The sequence below is a fragment of the Elephas maximus genome, chromosome 1 (genome assembly GCF_024166365.1).
Source record: "Elephas maximus indicus isolate mEleMax1 chromosome 1, mEleMax1 primary haplotype, whole genome shotgun sequence".
Classification (NCBI taxonomy): Eukaryota; Metazoa; Chordata; class Mammalia; order Proboscidea; family Elephantidae; genus Elephas; species Elephas maximus.
Window position 1 is genome coordinate 146,757,759 of NC_064819.1, and position 22,525 is coordinate 146,780,283.

General features: G+C 35.8%; 1 protein-coding gene across 3 annotated transcripts in view; it reads left to right on the forward strand.

The window, feature by feature from the left end:
* The window catches only part of DOP1A (DOP1 leucine zipper like protein A), a 106,265-nt gene that overhangs the window by 6,372 nt on the left and 77,368 nt on the right, over positions 1-22,525 (forward strand). Inside the window, exons 2-4 of one of the 3 annotated variants that reach the window (XM_049896209.1) lie at positions 13,601-13,712; positions 14,093-14,283; positions 17,028-17,209. In XM_049896209.1, coding sequence (XP_049752166.1) covers positions 14,146-14,283; positions 17,028-17,209 — 320 coding nt within the window. In that variant the 5' untranslated portion in view covers positions 13,601-13,712; positions 14,093-14,145. Of the gene's footprint in view, positions 1-13,600; positions 14,284-17,027; positions 17,210-22,525 lie in introns of all 3 variants that reach the window. The other 2 variants (XM_049896219.1, XM_049896200.1) reach the window with 2 other exon arrangements.

Below are 22,525 nucleotides of genomic sequence, written 5' to 3' on the forward strand. Positions count from 1 at the left end.
TTATGATAAAATAGTATGAAACTTCAGCTAACCAAAACCCTTAGGGGATGTGTTATTTTGGTCAATCAAATTTTTCAGATAACTGGAACTTTTTTATATTATTTATCCACAAATACCACCTCAGACCACTTGATTATGCTTTTTGTTTGTCTTTGGCATGATACACTGGTACAGTGGCTAATTTCCACACACACTTAAACATGCCTGACAACGTGTCTCAATCGTAAAATTTCTTGCACAGGAAAATGTTCAGAAAAAAAGAATGTACTACTCACTTTAAATGTTAATGTCTGTCATTTTGGAAGAAAAATGAATATTGAAATAATTTGTATACGGTATGACCACCAATTACTGTAGTTAGGGGTTCAACCTCGAGTTTGAATGACAGGTTCCAGCAAGATGATTTCTGATGGCATCTGCTATTTTACTGGAAGACTATCATCTAAGCACTGTGCTCCAAACCTATCTGGTTCTATACCTTGAGGCTGCATATTAGTTTTATGTGATTTGGTAACTACTGTTTTAATTATATCTTTTAAATTATAGAGGTTGAGGTTTATTTAAAGAAGGTAAAGATTATTTGAGAATAAATAAACTCTTTAGTTATCTATTGCTGCATAACAAATTATCTCAAAATGTAGTGGCTTAATACACAAAAATAAACATCTCTCGCAGTATCTGTCGGTAGGGAATCGGGGAGCAGTTTGGCTGTAGGGTTCTGGTTTGAGTTTCTTGTGAGGCTGCAGTTAGATGTCAGCTTGCGCTGCAGCCATCGGAAGGTTTGGTTGGAGCTGAAAGATCCAGTTATAAAATGGCTCACTTACATGACTGACAAATTGATTCTGCCTGTTGGAGGGAGGCCTTAGTTCCTCTGCTTGTGGGCTCCTTAAGTGTCCTTATGACATAGAAACTAGTTTGCCCCAATAAGTGAGCCAAGAAAGATCAACGTAGAAGTTGTAATATCTTGTATGACCTAGACTGAGAAGTCACATACCTTGACTTCTGCAGCATTCTATTTATTGTTTACACAGGCAAGCTGTAATTCTATGTGGGAGGGGACTGTACACGAGTGTGAATACCAGGAGGCAAGGATCATTGGAGGCTATTTTGGAGGCTGGCTACCACATCTTCTAAAGTCAGTATGAAAATATACCTGTAAATAATAAGCAATACATATTTACTCATTATGGTCTTAAAAAGAATATTTAAAAAATTAACTTGAAATGCCAACTGACTTACTGGGTTGGCATTTTAAAATTACTAAGCAAAGCAAATAGGCGACAGTGGTTATTCAGTGGTAGAATTATAGTCTTCCGTGCAGGAGACCCAGGTTCAATTCCTGGCCAGTGCACCTTACGTGCAGCCACCACTCACCTGACAGTGGAGGCTTGCATGCTGTTATGATGCTGAGCAGGTTTCAACAGAGCGTCTAGACTAAGACAGACTAGGAAGAAAGGTGTGGTGATCGATTTCTGAAAATCAGCCAGTGAAAATCCTATGGATCATAATATTCTGATCCATTGTGCAGTGAACTCGATGGCTGCTAACGACGACAAAGTAAATATTTTATCAACAAAATTCCATGTCTCTGTGGTTCTTTGAGGTGGTATTTTTAGATGTAACACTTAAGAAACAGATTTTACTGGCTTTGATTTTGTTTTCTTATGAGATGAAGAGAGAGGGAATACCACATGTTACACAGCTGCTCCGTACAGAACCCTATTTGTGGTTCTTTAGGGGCATTATTCATTCAATCACCTTTTAAAAATTAATTTTTTTTAATTCCATGAATAGGAAATAATTTGCATGATTTTAAAAGTATAAAAATGTATCCAGTGAAAAGGCTCCCTCTCCCACCCCTGCCCTCATCCACCTAGTTCTCACCCATCCCCCAGAGGTAATCAGTTTTACTATCTTAACGTTCTTTCAGAGCTGTATTGTGCATATGGAAATTATATGACATTTCACCCTTTTTTACATAAAGGGTAGTATACTACAAACGCAGTTCTCTACCTTGCTTTTTTTAAGTTAATGCCGTAGAAATTTTTTATAAACCAATACATACAATTTTTTTCATTCTTTTTACCAGCTGATTGTTTTCTAATATTCAATTTTTATAATGTTTATTGATCATGGATTATTGGTCAAGCTCTTTGTAGGAGCTGGAGATACAAGAGCTAAAATTATAGATAAGAACCCCCTATCACAGGGATTATCGCCCATGGGAGTTACAGTTCAATTACTCTAAAATGAGGTGAGTTCTCTGATGGGGGAAGTACAGTGTGTAGTGGGAGTTCACAGGAAGGAGGGTGTATGTTAGTGTTGCGGGATCAGAAAAGGCTCCCCAAGGGGAATGAAACCTGTGACCTGAAGGATGATCAGGTACTAGCCCAATCAAGTTGGGATTCAGTATTTCAGTCAGAAGAAATAAAACTTTTAGAAACACAAAGCCTAGGCACATTCTTAATACTATGCTACACTGTAAGCCATGTTTATAAATAGTGATAAATGTACTGATTAAAGAATGAGACAAGTTAGAGGGGTTGAATCAGAGAAGATTTCACGTAGAGTAATAGCATTTTGAGTCTAATTTTGATAGAAGAATTTTAGGTGATCAAAAGGATCAGAGGCATATCCAGAGAAGAAATAGCATATTTAAAGACGCTGAAGTGGGGCAGAACAAGTCTTGAACAGTGGACATTGACTACTAGGTTTTGCTTAGCTAGAACAGAAATATGAATGATAGGATTCAATGAATGCATCTATTTATAAAAAGGCATTAATCATGTGGTTAAGAGTTTGGATTTCATTTTTAAGGAATCGAATGTCATGGGTATAGCAATGGTAAGGGTACTTTCTAAGTGCTAAGTAAGCGCTGGGTTGAGGTGCTTTTCATGGATTATCGAATTTATTTTTCTGAGCTTCCAGCAGGGAGTAACATGCTCAAATTATTTTTTACTATGTAAAATTAATTGGCTTTTAGAGAAGCTGAAGGTAGAGGAAATAGGAGGTTCTAAGAAAGGAGACCTGGTGGCGCAGTAGTTGAAGCAATTGACTTATATTGAAAGGTTTACAGTTTGAAACCATCAACTGCTCCATGGGAGAAAGATGTGGCAGTCTGCTTCCATAGAACTTTACAGGCCTTGGAAACCCTGTGGGGTGGCTATGAGTTGGAATCCACTCGACAGCAGTGGGATGAGTTTGGTTTTGTAATAGTCTGGTTATAAAATATTCAGCTACTATGGATAAAAGATGATTCTGAGAGAGATTGTGGTAAGACTGGAAAAAACAAACCAAAAAAAGAATTTTTGATAGTTTGGATATGAGACTAGGAATTAAAGCCAAAGTGTAAGCCTGTGTGATTGGGAAAATGATGGTGCTGTCTTTTTGTTGACAGTAATGTTGTAAAAAAAAAAAAAAAGGAAACTCAGAGAACAGTGACAACAGTGCTTGACACATTGTATTTCTTGTGTTGGAGTGAATATCCTAAAGAAATCTGAGACAGCAGAGAGACTGAGAAATGGAAAGTAAAGAGAAGTGTAATAATAGTGATAACAGTTCGTGATTTCTCAGTGTCTTGGAGGGTGCGTGGTATCTGTAAAGGAACTCTGAATAAAGATTTTACAAAAGCCAGGGAATACCTGATTTTAGCTCTAACTCGGTAGGTGCTTCAGAAACTATCAGAATATCTAGAGTTAATTCTCTCTCTTGCAAAGCAACATATCAGCAAGGTGTTCCCCCCCCTTCATTGTGTTTGTATTATTAATACTTTTGTTCTGTTGTTACTGTAACCTTCAAACATGAGAGGGGAAGAAACATTGCAAGAGATGTAGAAGCAAGGACGCATCTGCTATAGATAGTACTCTTTTTTTCTCTGTAAAATACCCTGATATCCTCAAAATTAATTCTAGTTTCTTTTCTTTGCCCCTCAAGGGAGTTAACCCGGGTGCCAGGGTACTGTCTGGCACCTTTCTTCCTTAGCTTTGAGTAAACTGATATGCACAGACACATGCATGGTATGTCCACTGTGAGTCCAATTATTTAAAAGTACTAAATGTTGGTGACTTCCTGCCCATGTAATATTTGATCCTGTTCTTTGTATGCATAGACAAAGGTTGAATTTGCATCTTAGTGAATTTTGTGTGTATCTGTGTGTGCATGTGTGTTCTTCCTCATGATTTTATTTTGGAACAGTTTTAATAAAATTTATAATTTTCAGGAAAACCTGAAAACTGCATTTTTAAAACTAAATTGGGAAGTATATATTTTTCCTCACAGGCTATGAGTAAATGATTAAAATTTATGTATAGATATTCAGTTAAATATGAACACACTAGTAAGTACAGAAAACTTTGTACTATTTGGCTAATACATACAGTATTGCATTTAAAAACCAATGTTTATTTATAAATTGATTATGGTAATTAGTTCATAATATACTGTTTATTGGTGCCCCAGTCACCCAGTGGTTAAGAACTTGGCTGCTAACCAAGAGGTAGACAGTTTGAATCCACCAGGCACTCCCTGGAAACCCTATGGGGCAGTTCTATTCTGTCCTGTAGGGTCGCTATGAGTCAAAACTGACTTGACAGCAACAGGTTTGGCCTTGTTAATACTATGTATTAAGAGCCCTGGCAGCACAATGGTTAAGCACTTGGCTGCTGACCAAAAGGTTGGCGGTTTGAATCTACCAGCTGCTCTGTGGGAGAAAAGACCTGGTGATCTGCTTCCATAAAGACTACAGCCTAGGAAACCCTATGGGGCAGTTCTGCTCTGTTCCATCAGGTCACTATGAGTTGGAATTAACCGGATGTCACACACCAACAACATATTATTTATTAATTTTAAAAGGATAGCATTATTATTATTAAATGTTTATTAATGTTATTAATGTTAAATTACATTTTAAAAATGTTGGTTAAATTTTATTTTCTTGGAAGTAATTTGGTTAACTTAGTATAGTGTATTTAATTGTGCTGTAAAGATTATTTTTTATTCTTTTACTTTATTTCTAGTAGTTTGTCTTAGAATATTTCTTTTCAAAGTTTAAGCTTAGTCATTTGTCATAGTTAAATGAAGAATAGTATTTAGCTACAAATGAACATGCTTATTTTGAGAAAGATGCTTTCTGAAAAGTGCGTTTTAAATAAACTGGAAAAATACCCAGTAGGATAGCTAAAAGTTAAAGTCACCCCTGATCTTGTATTTCTCATCTCACATCCTTTTTAATCATTCTGAATAACTCATTTTTGTTATAAAAATGTACTCACAAGAACTCATGTATTCATTTTTGTCATTCTCATGTCTGCTTTTTACCATATATAAAAAATAAGTAGTGTTTTCTTACATTTTCCTAATTAAAAGCAAAAACAGAATATGGTTATTTCTAGATAAGTTAGATTTTCTTAAAGTGTATTATTACTGATATTTACTCCCAGACTCACTTCTCTTTGCCGCCTAAAAAGTTTCTGATTCATTCCTCCCCCCCAAATCTGTGTATACACAGGAAAATCAAACAAAATTTTAATATTAGCAAGTACCATAAATCCTCACAACTGGACCATTAAGCAACATCATGATAAATGGAGAAAAGATTGAAGTTGTCAAAGATTTCATTTTACTTGGATCTACAGCCAATGCCCGTGAAAGCATCAGTCAAGAAATCATATGAAGCATTGCATTGGGAAAATCTGCTGCAAAAAACCTCTTTAAAATGTTAAAAAGCAAAGATATCACTTTAAGGACTAAGGTGCACCTGACCCAAGCTGTGGTGTTTTCAACTGCCTCATATGCATGCAAAAGCTGGACAATGAATAAAGAAGACCAAAGAAGAAGTGATGACTGAATTATGGTGTTGGTGAAGAGTATTGAATATGCAGTGAACTGCCAGAAGAATGAACAAATCTGTCTTAGACAAAGTGTAGCCAGAATGCTCCTTAGAAGCAAGGATGACAAGACTTTGTCTCACATACTTTGGGCATGTTATCAGGAGGGACTAGTCCCTGGAGAAGGACATCATGCTTGGTAAAGTAGAGGATCAGAGAAAAAGAGGAAAACCCCGAACAAGATGGGTTGTAACAGTGGCCACAATAATGGGCTCAAGCATAACAACAATGTGAGGATGGTGCAGTACCAGGCAGTGTTTCATTCTGTTGTATGTAGGGTCGCTGTGAGTCGAACAGCCTCAATGGCACTTAGCCACAACAACCATAAAGATATATTCGGAAAAAAAAGCTAGATCCCATAAACCAAAATTTAGTTACTTTCAATTCTTAGTTTTAGATTATCCACACAACTACTTCTTTGTAGAAACCAAAAAACACCAAACCCATTGCCATCAAGTCGATTCCAACTCATCGCAACCCTACAGGATCAGAGTAGAACTGCCCCATACAGTTTCCAAGGAGCGCCTGGTAGATTTGAACTGCCGACCTTTTGGCTAGCAGGTGTAGCTCTTAACCACTACACCACCAGGGTTTCCACTTCTTTGTGTAGATATATTTAATGCAAATAGATATGACTAAACCAGAATATGCTATTGAGCAACCAGTGATGTCCACAGGTTTCATGAAAATGTGGGAAACTTTTCTGAAATATTTTCTGAAACATTTTTCTCCCCTTAAACCTCATGAATTACATCTCCCTTTTGCCAAGAGAAAAAACAAAAGCTGTCTTTATTAGAAATTGTAGAACATCCCTTGGGTGCTTTATAATAGAGTTTGTAAACTAGAGCATACTCTCAGTCTGGCAGGAGTCTTGACATCAGCCCTGGGCCTCCTTAATTTGGGGACATCCACACCTGTAATCCTGTTTTTTGATGCACAACCCAATATCCAGCACCGCTCTAGCAGTTTGTCCCAATTGAGAGCATATTTTTACCTCTTAGAAATTGTTTTCTCAGTGGAGTAGATTGTCTTCTTGTACATACCATATAAAGTTCCTTTTCCATTCTGGCCATTTATTGAATTTAAATCACTGTTGTACAGATCACAAACAGAAAACCCTTCTATATCAGAATTTACAGTCATGTTGCCTTATACCTTAGTTTAACCTAAATACTTATGGTATTTATTAATGAGCTAGGTCTGAGGTATCCAGATTTGAACTTTGGCCCCTGTGCTTACTTAAGTCGAGGTTGAGGAGGAGAGATAGAAAAAGATAATGTACTCACATAATTTTAGTTTTGCTTGTTTGTTTTTTAATAAGTACAGTAGGGGAGTATGGCCTGAACAGCCTTTTGAAAAATGAATGAGGGAGAGGTAGAGCATGCCAGGCATAAGAATTAAGATCCGTAGTAAGAAGCACTTCAGGAAGATAGTGATTAAGAGCTCAGCCCAGGGTCGACCTACCAGAATTCTTCCTGGTTTCTTCTCTAGAGTAATACTCTCTTGTGGAACCTCAAACACCAGTTTCCTCGTATGTACATGTCTGTGTCAGTATACCTGTGTCGTGAAGTTGTTATGACAATTACATGAGATAATTCACCTAAAAAGGCTTAACAGAGTACCTGGCGAGGATAAATATTAAATCAGTGTCAGCTGCTATTGTCATCATCATCTTGAAACTTTATGGCCAATGTTTACTTGGCTGGTGTACTTTGGGAATAGGATGATTATTTCCAATTTGAGGGCATATGTTTAGTGTTCATTATTATAGCTGTCATTTGATGCTTACTGTAAGTAGCATCTCAGCTTCCCATTAATGGATCATTTTAGGTTTTTATATGTGCTCACACTTTTCTATTTTCTGAAGTACCATTTTACTTATTGCCTATGTGTACCAGAAAATCACAGAATTTAAAGCTAAAAGGAGTCTTAGATCATCATTTTTATGTAATTCAGATACTATTTTTAACAGAATGTATATTTTTGTATGTGTCTTTACTTAAAAAAATAGTAAAATTAAATCATTTTCTCTATTTGTTACCTTAGCGAAACTGGGGGCTAGTTGATATTTCTTTTATTCTATGTTTTTTATTTTTACTGAGAACTAAAGTGAAAATAATAATAAATATATACAAAAAATATAGTAATGCTCTTTGAATTTTCTCCAAGTAAGGATTTGCCTCTGATTAACTAATTTAAAAAAGATTTGACCTCTGGGAGTATCATACTTAATATAGGATTCCTTATTTCCTTTCACAAGGGCTAGAAAGACATCCTCCACTTTAAGTAGTTATACTTAATAAAGATGATTGCTAAACTGAGCCAAGGTTTTTTTTTTTTTTTTAATGTAACTGAATATGGCATTTTTTTTAATAGGTGTTCTCAGAGGAATCTTTCTCCTTTTAAAGCACTTAGTAGCCATATGAGCACAGTCTGTGTGTGAAGGGAGTGTGAGGTCTACAACCCCTTTGCAGTTGACAATTTGGCCTTTTCATCCTGGTTCTGAGAGTAGGACCACACCTGAAGCCAAAGAGTAGGGACAACCCAACTAAGAGGAATCGGCTTGCGGGCCTTATGCTTCCTAAGCCTCAGGAAGCCCATGGTGATGCCAATAAAAGTCTGGGAAGACAGAGGATCACGGGAGCTTTCTGGGTTGGAGAATGCAGGGCCAGGAGAAGCAGAAGCTGGTGTTCTGTAACAGCCAAGTGGCAGCAGAGTGGTCTGAGAGGAATGGGCCAAGAACTATAATGCTTAGGACAGTGACAGCACCAGAAGCAGTGGAGACCACAAATTGGCTTGGGGAGTGGAAGAAACCCCATTTGAGAATAAGAGGCCCAAAGCAGAGCAGAGCGGTGGTATAAGCCCAGAAGAGACTTGGGAGACCCTATGCAGGTGGTCTGTCCCTGCCTGCCAAGCCTGGGTGAACCCCCCTGTAGGGGTTGCCCTCAGAGCAGTTTTTGCTTTAAGAGCTGGGACCAGCCCACGGCTGACCTGAGGCTCCTGGTTGAGAATTGAACCAGTCAGTGACAGGGGTGAGAGCCAGCCAGGATTAGCCACAGAGAGAACCCAGGATGTAAGAGTGAACATCGATTTCTTCCATGGAAAGAACCTAACCCGTTGCCATCAATTCGATTCCGACTCACAGCGACCCTGTAGAACAGAGTAGAACTGCCCCGTAGAGTTTCCAAGGAGTGGCTGGTGGATTCAAATTGTTGACCTTTTGGATAGCAGCCAAGCTCTTAACCACTGGACCACCACGGCTCCGTTTATTTAAGATTGAACATTAATTTCTACTTATTGTTTGTTATTTTCCATTTACTCCATCATTAAACTGTTATTTACTGTTGAATTATGTTATCTACTGTTTGAATTATAGTGTTGGTGAAGAAGATTGAATAGACCATGGACTTGTGCTGATGCGCTGGGAGTGTCTTGTGTGTTCTGACTCTGATAAGCAGACGTGATGTTATTAGTGAACAATGTGTGTGTGCACCACAATAAATAAATTTGTATTGTTAAAGCAACCTGTGCATGTACAGCAGGGAGTAAAATCAAGTGTAAGAAATAGAAGCTTTTCTGGTAGAATACAAAGCAAAATGACTTGTGAACTGTGTTGACATTGATAGATTAACTCATTTATGCAAAATATATTTGAGAGCCTGCTGTGTATCTTACAATTATGGCACTGCTAATATAGGAATGAACAAGTCAGATGAAGCCCCTGATTCTGGGGTGTTTACTTGGGAAAAGATAGGTAAACAAGCCAAAAAGTAAGACAGTTTTAGACCATAACAGGTGTAATTAAGGAAGTAGTGTGATGTTCTAGAGTAGACTGTAAGAGTTTGGGCCTGGGGCAGACTGCTTGAGATAGACTGATCAGAAAAGACTTCTGAGGATTTGATGTTACCCAAAGGATATGAAGCAACTAGCCACGCAAAGAGGTGACCTAAAAGCTTTCAGTTATAGAGAATTGCTGTTAGGTGCCGTTGAGTTGCCTCATAGCAGCTCTGTGAATAACAGAAGGAACACTGCTTCATCCCATGCCATCCTCACAATTGTTGTTATGCTTAAGCCCATTGTTGTAGCCGCTGTGTCAGTTCATCTCACTGAGAGTCTTCCTGTTTTTTGCTAATCCTCTACTTGAGCAAACGTGATGTCCTTCTTCAGGTGCTGGTCCCTACTGAGAACTTGTCCGAAGTATGTGAGACGAAGTCTCGCCATCCTTGCTCAGGAGCCCTGATGAAAAAAAAAAAAGAAACCCAGCTCAGCTGCTAACAAAAACATCAGCAGTTCAAATCCACCAGCTGCTCTTTGGAAACCCTATGGGACAGTTTTCCTCTGTCCTATAGGATCACTGTGAGTTAGAATCGACTTGATGGCAGCAGCTTGTTGTTCTGTTTTGTTTCGTTTTTAATTTTAGGAAGTCCATGGCATATTCAGTATTCTTCGGCAATAGCATAGCTTAAATGTGTCAATTCTTCTTTGGTCTTCCTTATTCATTGTCCAGGTTTCCTACGCATATGAAGTGATTGAAAATACGATGACTTGGGTCAGGTGCACCTTAGTCCTCAAAGGGACACCTTTACTTTTTAACACTTTAAAGAGGTCTTTTGTAGCAGATTTGCCGGTTGCAATACGTCATTTGATTTCTTGACTGCTGCTCCCATGGATGTTGATTGTGGTATAAAAAAAGCCATTGCCGTCAAGTCAGTTCTGACTGGTAGTGTCCCTATTGGACAGAGCAGAGCTGCCCCATAGGGTTTCCAAGGAGTGCCTGGTGGATTTGAACTGCCAACCTTTTGTTTAGCAGCCATAGCTCTTAACCACTATGCCACCAGGCTTTCCAGTATAGAGAATAGCAACTACAAAGAAACCTGCAGTGCAAAAGAATTTGTTGTATTTGAGTTTGGTATTTTAAATGCAGATGAAAGCCACTGGAAAGTTTTAAGCCGATACAATCTGATTTTATAAAAAATCTCTGGCTTCTTTGTAGAAGTTGCATGATAGTGGCTCAGGAGGGAAAGCAGAGAGTATGGGTATAACAGAAAATAGGTTTGTAGATTTCTTGGGGGGAAAGTAAGAACATTCATTTTTCTTCTATTAATAAAACAAGAAGCTATATCTCTAACAATGATGAAAGAAGGTAGTAGCAGTTTTAAGAGAGAATAGAAGACAGCTGTGTCAGGAAGGTGACTTTACTAAGGATCATACTGAGTTGGGACAGCATTGAGCACCTGTGTGAGCTTTGTGCTTCTGAATTTAAAGTGCAACCAATCAGCCTGGTTAAATAATTTTTCTCCAGCAATGTTCGGTTGCTTGAACTAAGGCATGTAGAAAGCATGTAACTGAGCTCAACCTAGATTGGGGTTTGCCTGATAAATATGATAGATGGAGTAGGAAAGATACTCCTTCACTCCCTGGCCCTAGGTAGAATGGGTATGAGAAGTGGGGGGGATCTCCATGAGAGTAAAGAGTAATTGTTAAGAGGACAATAAAGGTAGACTACTTAAGTTTGAACCCCATTTATTACTTATATCTATTAATAGCTGTATGTATATTTTCTTATCTGTAAATGTGGATAGTAATAGTATGCATCTCATAGGGCCATTGAGAGATTAAATGAACCAAAATATGCAAAGCAATTGAACAGGACCTGGCATTTAGAAAGCATAATATATGGTTTGCTAAAATGTTGCTGCTACAGCATCAGAGAAGGTGGTATATTTAGAGAATAGTTAAAATTAGGAGGTGAGGGTGATGGTTACACATGATTAATGTAATCAGTATCACTAAATTGGTATACCTCAAAAAATGTTGAATTGGCAAACATTGTGTTAGATATTTTACAACAATAAAAAATAAATTAAAAAAATGAATCTTAATGTAAACTATGGACTTGAGTTAATAGTGTATCAATATTGGTCACCAATTGTAACAGATGTACCACAATGATATGAGATGTTAGTAATAGGAAAAACCACAGGAAGAGAAGGGATGTATGGAAACTCTGCACAATTTTTCTGAAACCTAAAACTCTAAAATATAAGTTTTTTTTTAAAAAAAATGTAGGAGGTGGCAGGATATACAGAGAAAAGATCCATTGATCACATATATGGAGTTTCACAGAGTGCATTCCATTAGGACGTTTGGAACAGCAGTAAGGGGTTGGGATGATGGGCCAGATTAGGGGAATTACAGAGCAGTTCGAGAATCAGAGGTATAGTGGGTGACCTTAATCTCTTTTAAAATACCTGATAACTGTTGTCTTCTACCCTTATTTTTAGCCATCTAGGAAAGTTTCCAGTTTTCTGAAGAGACTAATTCCATGAGTTGATTAAGTGATTTGCTAAAATTTAGTGACAGTGAAACCTAGATATTTTGACCAAAATGAAATAGATTTAATAATTACCACATTCAGATGGTAATAATTATTGAACGGAAGTTTTTCATTTAGTCAAAAAAGTTTGGAACGAGCTCCCACTTTATGTATAGGATTTTCTTCTAAGTACATTTTATAATCAAGTAGAGTTTTATCCTTTTTTCCCCTTTCTTTGCATGGTACTTGAAATAATTCATTCATTTATATCCTTGGGATGTGATAAAACACCTAGACAGCCCCCAAATATATCTTTAGAATATCTGAATACTTCTCTTCACCCCTTCCCAGACTTTTCATGGAAAAGGACGGAGGCAAGAGGGAGAGATCAGCCAGTGACAGCAAACTAGCCACAGTATCTTTGTGTAAACAAAACAAAACAAAATAAATCCATTGCCTTCGAGTCGATTCCAACTCATAGTGACCCTGTGGCATAGCCCCCAGAGTCAGATAGGATACCAAAAAAAAAAAAAAAAAAAAAAGGAGAGGATAGTCCCATTGGTTTTAAGTTGAGCCTCAGGTCAAGCCCTGTTACTACTCTGTATTATCTATTGCTGAATAACAAATTACCCCCAAACTCAGTGACCCAAAACAGCTGCCTTTCTGTAGGTCATGAATTTAAGAGGCTCAGCCGTGTAGTTCTGGCACAGGATCTTGAAGTTGTAGTTAAGATATCAGTTGGGGATGTAGTCAAATGAAGCCTTGACTGGGGATGGAGGCTCTTCTAAGATGGCTCATTCATATGGCAGAAGCTCTCAGTTCCTCATCACAGGGACCTCTCCACAGAGCTACATGAAGTGTCCTCGTGACATGGCAGCTAGCTTCCCCCACAGCTAGTGATTGAAGACAGAAAATAAGAAAGCTGCAGTGCCTTTTATGACCTAGTATTAGCTGTTGTACCTTACAACTCATGCCTTATTCTTTCCATTACAATTGAGTCACAAAGTTCACCCCAAGGGAGGGGAGAAGGATTAGGTACCAATTTTTGAAAGAGCTATCAAAAAATTTGAGGAAATTTTTTTAAACCACCACATATTCTTACCAGTTTTATTCAAAGTAAAATTTACTTCATAACAGCTGATGTTCCCTCATATTCCTTCATACTGTATGTTCATTAATTGCTCCAAATCATTTCTTTATTTGTTTTTTATTTTTCTATGTCCTTGATGTTTCCAATCTTACTCTATTTTAGGATCAAAACTAAGTGAAGGGGTAGAAATGTCAGAAATATTATCGTTTGTAAATGTGGCAGGGAAATAATATGACTTATAAACTGAAGTAAGTGCCAGAGAATTTCATACTGTTCTATATCCCTAAATTCTTATAGTTGTTTTTTCAGTTCTAGGAGGAAGTAGTTCAGTGATAGAATTCTTACCTTCCACGCAGAAGATCCGGGTTCAATTCCCAGCCAGTGCACCTCAAGCTCAGCCAACACCCATATGTCAGTGGAGGTTTGTGTGTTGCTATGATGCTGAACATATTTCAGTGGAGCTTTCAGACTAAAATGGACTAGGAAGAAAGGCCTGGTGGTCTACTTCCAAAAAATCAGCCAGTGAAGCCCTATGGATTACAATTGTCCATTCCCCTTGTTCATGGGAACTTCGTGAATTGGAGGCCAACCAGATGGCAGCTAACAACAAAATAGCAGGAAGAAACTCATGGGTGGCTGTCTTGGAATACTTCATGTCTTTGCATGCTAGCTGACCAGAGTTTCCATCACTTCTAACTCAAGAGACACTTTAAAGTTAACTTTTAACTTTGTAGCCAGATCATCTGAACCTGTTTTAATACTTTACATTGTAACTTTGGTTCCTCCTGCAAACTGTTGTAGGTAATGATTTTACATGACCTTCGAACTGGCCTCTAGTAGGAGTCTGTGGGAGGATGAACACAGAAGAGGTGGAGTTATTGAGTGACTCTAAATACAGAAACTATGTAGCTGCAATTGACAAAGCACTGAAAAATTTTGAATACTCCAGTGAATGGGCAGATTTAATATCGGCACTTGGAAAACTTAACAAGGTATGTCTGCTTTATCCATTTCAAAAGGGAGTAAAAATTTTTAAAAATCTGCATCTGTACTTGTTGAATTTCTCAATCTTGAAGTAAAGAAATTAAAAACATAACCAACCCACAGAATTATTTTTTGTAGTGCTATTTTACTTCATGAATTCTATGCCTATGTAGTCTGGCATATTGTTAAGGCTTTAGAAGTTCTAATTCGAAGAAACAATAGTGCTTAAAAATATAATTATTACCATCATTATTACTGGTAAAAACATAAGACAAGGGAGCAAATATGCTAACCATGAGGACTAATAAGTTTCTGTTATTGAGCATTAGATAATAGTCTAAAGTTCCTGACAACAAAATGAATAACTGCAAATGGAAAGCAGCAACTACTGTGTCTTTTCTAAGTGGTATATAGCAGCAAGGAAACATTTTATGTCCGGTTGAGCCATAGTTATATACAGCACGTTTTACAAGGCAACTCTTAGTTCTTGTAGCTTGGGCTTGAATAATCTTTCTTGACATGTCTGGCTATTAACCACTATTATCATGGTGGCATCACTGACCAACTCCTAGTATTTAATTTTGGCACTTAAAAAAAAAAAAAAAGCTTAGGTTAAATTTTTCTCACCTCACACCCATAGTTTTTTGTTTTTGTCTTTTTTCATAGTTGTTATCAAGTAGGAATGCTTCTAAATATTAAGGAGGCTGGAGGGCATATAAGAAAGGACAGATCTTCCAAAAACTATTTTAATATCAGCTTAGCATACAATTTTTAGGAAAGAAATTAGTCTTAAAATATGTACCAAGGACACTAGTTTTCAACCTGATATTCACCACAGATAATCACTTTGATACTTTGAAAAGAAAAGCTTCAATTTCAATGTGCCATGAATTTATTTTAAAATTACACTCAAACTTCTGTTTGACGTGTTAGCTTCTAACATTGGTCATTTGAGGTTTGAAAAATTCTTTATTTCACGACATGCTGAAGTAATTAGAAGTTACATCCAAAAGTATGTGTTTGCATAAATGTTGTTAGGTTTTTTGTCTTCGTGAAGCTCTTACTAGAAAATATTTTTAAAAGCAATTCATTAAATTATTGATATTAATTTGCATAAATAAGTACATAATTAGTTTGTTTATAAACAGATTTCTCTGTATCTAGATAGGACAAAGTAGGATACCCAAGTCATTGAAGAAATTTGCCTAAAATTTCTTCATTGTGGAAGAGGCAAGGGTTGTGTGTGTGTATGTATATGTATATATATATATATATTTATATATATATATAATGTATGTGTGTTATTTCCTAGAGATAGACTAAATATATGTCATAGTTACAAATTTTGTTTATTAATATACTGAATTTTCACTTCCTTGATACAAGTTTTCCAATTCAGAAATGATGCTGTGTTTTGCTCTTTTTCTCCTTTTTCTTTGGTGTTAATAGAATTTCTTTATTGACACAATTTGTGTTATATATCATTAAACATCCTTCTGCAGAGATAGTTGTGGTAGTAATTATATTTTTCTAAAAAATATGTATAAATATTGACTCTTTGTTCCTATCTCCAACATTCACATTAATACTGGTAATCTAGAAATGGAACACAGCTGGTTTGAAAGAATAAAATGTTTTTCATTGCTATATTCTTATTGTTTTATTTCCAAAAACCTGCTTTTCATTATCTACAGATCTAATTTTATTTACATTCATTACATCAAATTTAAAACTGATTTGAAGGCTTGTAGTAGGAGGAACACTGAAAATGTTTTATCTAGGTGGACCTCAGAGACTTCACTCTTCAATGAACTGGGAGTTCCAGTGCTGGCTCTTCTGCCAGCGTGTTGGCAGGTTATTTTATACACCTCAACCTCGGTTCTTTTTTCATGAAATAAAGCGCTTGTATTTCTTTCAAGTTCCATTTCTAGCATATTATTCTGCATTTCACTTGGAAACCTCATTCTGGTTTATGTTATTCTATCAGGACTTTAATACTGTATTCTGGGTTTATGCTGAGGGACCACATTTATCAGATCTTTATATTACTTAAAATAACTAATGTCCTTTGGGTTGTTTCCAAGAGAGAATTTTCTTATATAAATTCTGCCCTGAGCATTATCTCTAAAGAAGTAAGTATTATGGTTGCATAAAGAAAGAAAAATAGTTTTGTTCAACTGGGAAATTACGTTTGTTGGAAACAAAAAGGCAAAGAAAAGGTAGGGAAAATTTAGTAATTGTTAGGTATTTTTTTTTCTTGTTATGAACATTTTGTTAATTGTGTAGAAACCTAAGTATTTCATATAGCAGTAATGGGTATTGCAGTAATTTCCATCTCATATAGGTTCTTATAAGCGTTAGAATTACTTGCCGTATATGATATATTACATCTGTGGTCCTTGCTTTTCCAACTATGTACCTGTGGAGAGGTCAGATTTTCCTTACGTATATCAGACAAGCATATGCTGACATTCATATGATAATCCATTTATCTTCTAAGTCAGACATTAAAGATTTGTAAAAATCAAAAGTGATATCTCTTCAAAATTTTTTTGGAAAATATTGTTATTTTCATAAAAATATTTTATATCTGTTAACATGTAATGGGTTTATTATTTTTTTGACAAATCAAATACTTTTTTTAAATTCTCAGTTTTAATTTCTAGTGTGACAAATTTTGATAATACTATGTGAGAAAATAAAAATAAAATATTTTTGTTTTTCTCAACTGCATTAAAATATTTTCTTTAAGGTTTTACAAAATAATGCAAAGTACCAGGTAGTACCTAAAAAGTTGACCATAGGAAAACGCCTAGCTCAATGTCTGCATCCAGCATTACCTGGTGGAGTTCATCGGAAAGCACTTGAAACATATGAAATTATCTTTAAAATCATTGGACCTAAGCGACTTGCCAAAGATCTTTTTTTATATAGGTAAGAATAATTTTAATATCTATTTTATTATTATTTATGTGTAATGTAAATAAAATATATTTTTAGCTGTTTAGTACTTTTTGCAGTAAAAACTAAAAAATTGAAAACTAATGACTTTCTATGTATCAGTTCTAAATATTTTTATAGTTAAATAGTTGAGAAAATTTAGAATATTCATCAGAGTAAGATTATTTTTTATTCTTAGTTGTCACTTGTATGAAAATTTTCATTCAGAACTGTGGAGACTACAGTATAATCTACCTTTTTAAGCTTGAGAACTACCCTGTGAAACAATAAGATACCTTGATCTCTCAAGCAGCATTCAACATTGCTGACCATTCTCTACTTGAAAAAAATCTACCTGAAATAGTTCTACCTTTACTTCTTTGTTTTTAGTGTTCTGTAGTTTTACTTTGATGTGTTTAGAGGTAGATTTCTTTTTATTTATCCTGATTGGGATTTGTTGGGGTTTTAAAATCTATGAATTGGTGCCTCTCATCAATTTTGGAAAGTTTTTAAGCATTTTCTCTTCAAATTGCCCTTAATTCATCTATTTTCTTTTCCCTTTTTAGAATTGAGTCAACATATATTCGATCTTCTCATTCTGACCTTCCTGTCTCTTAATTTCTCTTCTATATTGTCCAACTTTTTGTCTCTTAGTGCTTGATTCTGCGTAATTTTTTCTAACCTATCTTTCAGGTCACAAATTTCCTCTCTGTGTCTCTCTTTTTATAACTACTTTTTTTTAATTGTTGATAAAATTTATATACAATAAAATTCACAAATCATAAATGTTCAGTTTGAGTTTTGACAACTGTAGTCAAGTGTGTATAATCACCACTCAAAACAAAATATAGAATACTTCTGTCATTACAGAAAGTTCTCTCCTACCTAGCCAAAACCCTCAACCTGCTGCTATGTATATATTTTTTCCTCCAGTCTGTGACTTGCCTTTTTACTTTCTTAATGGTGTCATTGAAGAACCTTTGGTTCTTTATGTAGTCTTTGAGGAAGTTCTTAATTTTAGTAGAGTCCAACTTAATCAGCTTTTTCTTTTATGGGTAGTCCTTTTTTTATTTCTTGTTTAGGGAATCTTTGCCTGGTATGTGGTTGCTAGCTAGAATAACCTTTGTCAACTTTGCTTATTATTTCTAGTTTTTGGATTCTTTTATAATGTCTACATATATAATGTCATCTGTGAATACTGACAACTTTCTTTTCCAATTTTAATGTAAGTTTTCTTTGTTTTGTTTTTTGCCTTGTTGTACTGGCTAAGACCTATAATACTGTGTTGAGAGAAATAATTGTGAATATTTTTGTCTTGTTTCCTACCTCAGGTAGAAAAGCGTTCAATGTTTTTGAAGTTTAATAAACCTTTCATTCCTGGAATATTTACAATTTACTCATGATTTATAATCTTTTAAATATCACTGGTTTTTTTTTTTTTTTTTTTAAAGTTTCCACACCTATGTTCACTAGAGAGTGGCTGTCCTTTTACATTTTTTGTCAGGTTTTAGTGTCAAGTTTATGCTGACTTCATAAAACGAGTTGGGAATTGTTCCCTCCTTTTCTATTTACTGGAAAAGCTTTTTATAACCTTGATCTTATTTCAGAAACCCTGGTGGCATAGTGGTGAAGTGCTACAATTGCTAACCAAAATGTCAGCAGTTCAAATCCACCAGGCACTCCTTGGAAACTCTGGGGCAGTTCTACTCTGCCTTATAGGGTCGCTATAAGTCGGAATCGACTGGATGGCAACCAGGTGATCTTATTTCTTCTTTTAGTATTTGGAAGATTTCATCATTGAAGCCATCTGGAGTTTACCTTTCTGGGAGGGTTTGTAATTACAGATTTAATTTCTTTAGTAGTGCATATAAGTCTATTCAAATGTTCTGTTTTTCATGTCAATTCTGTTAAATTTTTTTCTTAGGAATTTGTCCATTTCATCTAAATATTTTAAATGTATCAGCTTAAAGTTGTTCATAATATACTCTTGATTGTCTTTGTAATATGTATAGTCTATAATGGTGTCTTTCTTTTCACTCTTGACATTGGCAACTGAAGCCATCCTTGTTTTGGCTTTGATCAGTTTCCTCAGGAGTTTATTAACTTTTTTAGGATTTTTTTAAAAAAATTTTTAGCTCCACTCTACAAGTACGTTTTCTTTTTCTTTAATTTCTGCTCAACTAAACCTTCTCTGACTGCCCAATTTAAAACTGCAGTACATATTTCTGATCAAATCTCCCTGTTCTCCTCCTGTGCCTTCTTTTTCTTCTCTGTGAAATATACCACTATCTGACATACATGTGTTTTTTAATTGTTTTGTTTTATACCTTCTGCCCTACTCCCCAAAGATAAACTTCCTGAGGGCAGGGACTTCTTTGCATGATTTGTTATTTGCTCTATTCTTAGCACCTTGAAGAACCTGACAGATAATACGCACTTAATAAATATTTATCTAATGAATCTAAAGAAATTATATTTGTTGTAATTCAATTCTTTGATATTATAAAAGATTTCTAAAGACAAATGAATATGGATATCATAAGAAAAATACCTTATGAGGTCAGTAATAATAATAATTCCAAAGAACAACACCAAAAAAAAAAAAAAGCTGGAAGAATTGCTGCATCAGTTGTATGTGATTTTCATATAACTGATAGATTTTTCCTTTAAGAAAAGCCCTTGCTTAACATAACTCATACTTGCTACTTTTTAACTCGTAAATAACAGAAGCTTTACCTTAAGAAATACAGTTAATTTACAAAACTGCAGTATACCTATTTTTCTAAATTGCTTATTATATATTTAAAAAAAAAACCAAACCCATTGCTGTCAAGTTGATTCCGACTCATAGCCACCCTATAGGACAGAGTAGAACTGCCCCATAGGGTTTCCAAGGAGCACCTGGTGGATTTGAACTGCTGACCTTTTGGTTAGCAGCCGTAGCACTTAACCACTTTGCTACCAGGGTTTTCAGCTTATTATATAAGAATAATAAATTAATTATGGTATGCCACTTCTAAAATATAGCACACATTCTTATGTATATCCATATTATAGAGTAAAATTTTATTGTTAGTCTATACTTTTTTTTTAAGGTATAGCTCATTTAAGAACTAAAGTTTATATTAATGTTAAATTTTTAATTTTTATTAAGTAATGATTTCTTTAATTTCAAGATTTATGGTTTAATATAATAAGATAGAAACATTTCTAAAGTTTTATGCCTACTACATGGTGAAATACCATATTGCCTTCTTAAACTTCATTTACTTTAATATGATGTGATGGGCAAAGGTGTTATTTAAGAAGCCTAAGAATGCAATTTGAGTATCTTAGGATATTTTAATGAGTATGTACAGTAAGCTTTTGGTAACTGAAATTGGGATTTCAGGCTAGTGAGAGATTGATTTTAGTACAGTAGACATTTAGGTGGCAGGTGAAGCCAAGAGAATAGTTTAGATCACCCAGGTAGATTATGAATAACGAGGAGGGAGAAAAGATAAATAAAAGGATCAAGAATCTCTTCTGGTTTATAGCTTTAGGTCAGACAGATAGATGGTGATACGTTTTTTGTTTTGATGTGCTGAAATATATATCAACAAAACTTGCCATTTTAACTGTTTTTAAGTGTGCAATTACATGTGCAACCATCACGACTATTTCCAAAATTCTTCATCACCCCCAACAGAAACTCAGTACCCACTAAACAAAAACTCCCCAATCCTTTCTCCCCTCAACCCCTGGTAACCACCAATAACTTCTTTTTTTTCCTTTAATTTTATTGTATTTTAAGTGAAAGTTCAGAATGCAAAATAGTTTCTCATTCAGAAATTTATACACAAACTGTTTTTTTGACGTTGGTTGCCATCCCCACAATGTGTCAGCAGCCTCCCCATTTCCCTTTATACCCCGGGTTCTCCGTGTCCATTTGTGTTAGTTTCCCTGCCCCTTCCTGTGCTCTCATCTTTGATTTGGGCAAGTATTACCTATTTGGTCTCATGTACTTGATTGAACTAAGAAGCACATTCCTTACATGTGTTACTGTTTGTTTTATGGGCCTATCTAATCTTTGGCTGAAAGGTGGACTTTGGGAGCGGCTTCAGTTCTGAGTTTCAGGATGCCTGGGGCCATTCTGGGGGGTTCCTCCAGTCTCTGACCAGTAAATCTGTTCTTTTTTTTGTGAATTCAGATTTTGTTCTACTTTTTTCTCCTGCTGTGTCCAGAATCTTCTGCTGTGATCCCTGTCAGAGCTGTCTGTGGTAGTAGCCATGAACCATCTATTTCTTCTGGGCTCAGGCTGCTAAAGGCTGTGTGATTCATGTGGTCCATTAATCGTTTGGACTGATATTTTCTTTGTGTCTTTGGTTTTCTTCATTCTCCTTTGCTCTGAAGGCGATGGGGCCAATAGATGTATCTTAGATGGCTGCTCATAAGCTTTTGAGACCCCAGATGCTACTCACCAAAGTAGGATGTAGAACATTTAGTTTATGAATTATATTATGCCAGTTGACCTAGATGTTCACCGAGATCATGATCTCCAGCCCTCACCCCAGTAACTCAGTCCCTCAAGGTGTTTGGATGTGTCTAGGAAGCTCCTATGGCTTTGCCTTGGCCAAGTTATGCTGACTTCCCCTATATTGTGTGTTGTCTTTCCCTTCACCAAAATTAACACTTGTCTACTATCTAGTTAATGATTTCCCCTCTCCACCCCTTCCTCTTAACCATCAAAGATTGTTTTTTTCTGTGTGTAAACCTTTTCTTGGTTTTTATAATAGTGGTCTCATATAATATTTGTCCTTTTGTGATTGACTTATTTCACTAAGCATAGATTCACCCATGTTGTGAGATGTTTCTTGGATTCATCATTGTTCTCTGTTGTTGTGTAGTGTTCCATTGTGTGTATGTACCATAATTTGTTTATCCATTCATCTGTTGATGGGCACTTAGGTTGTTTCCGTCTTTTTGTTGTGAATAATGCTGCATTGAACATGGGTGTGCATATGGCTATTCCTGTGATGGCTCTTACTTCTCTAGGGTATATTCCTAGGAGTAGGATTGCTGGATCGTATGGTATTTCTATTTTTAGCTTTTTGAGGAGGCACCATATCGTTTGCCAGAGTGGCTATACCATTTTACATTCCCATCAGCGATGCATAAGATTTCCATCTCCAGGAGACCTCTCCAACATTTGTTGTTTTCTGTTTTTTTTGATTAGTGCCAGTAATGTCGGGTTAAGATGAAATCTCATTGTAATTTTGATTTGCATATCTGTAATGGCTTTTTTTTTTTTTTTTAATGGCTAATGGCTAA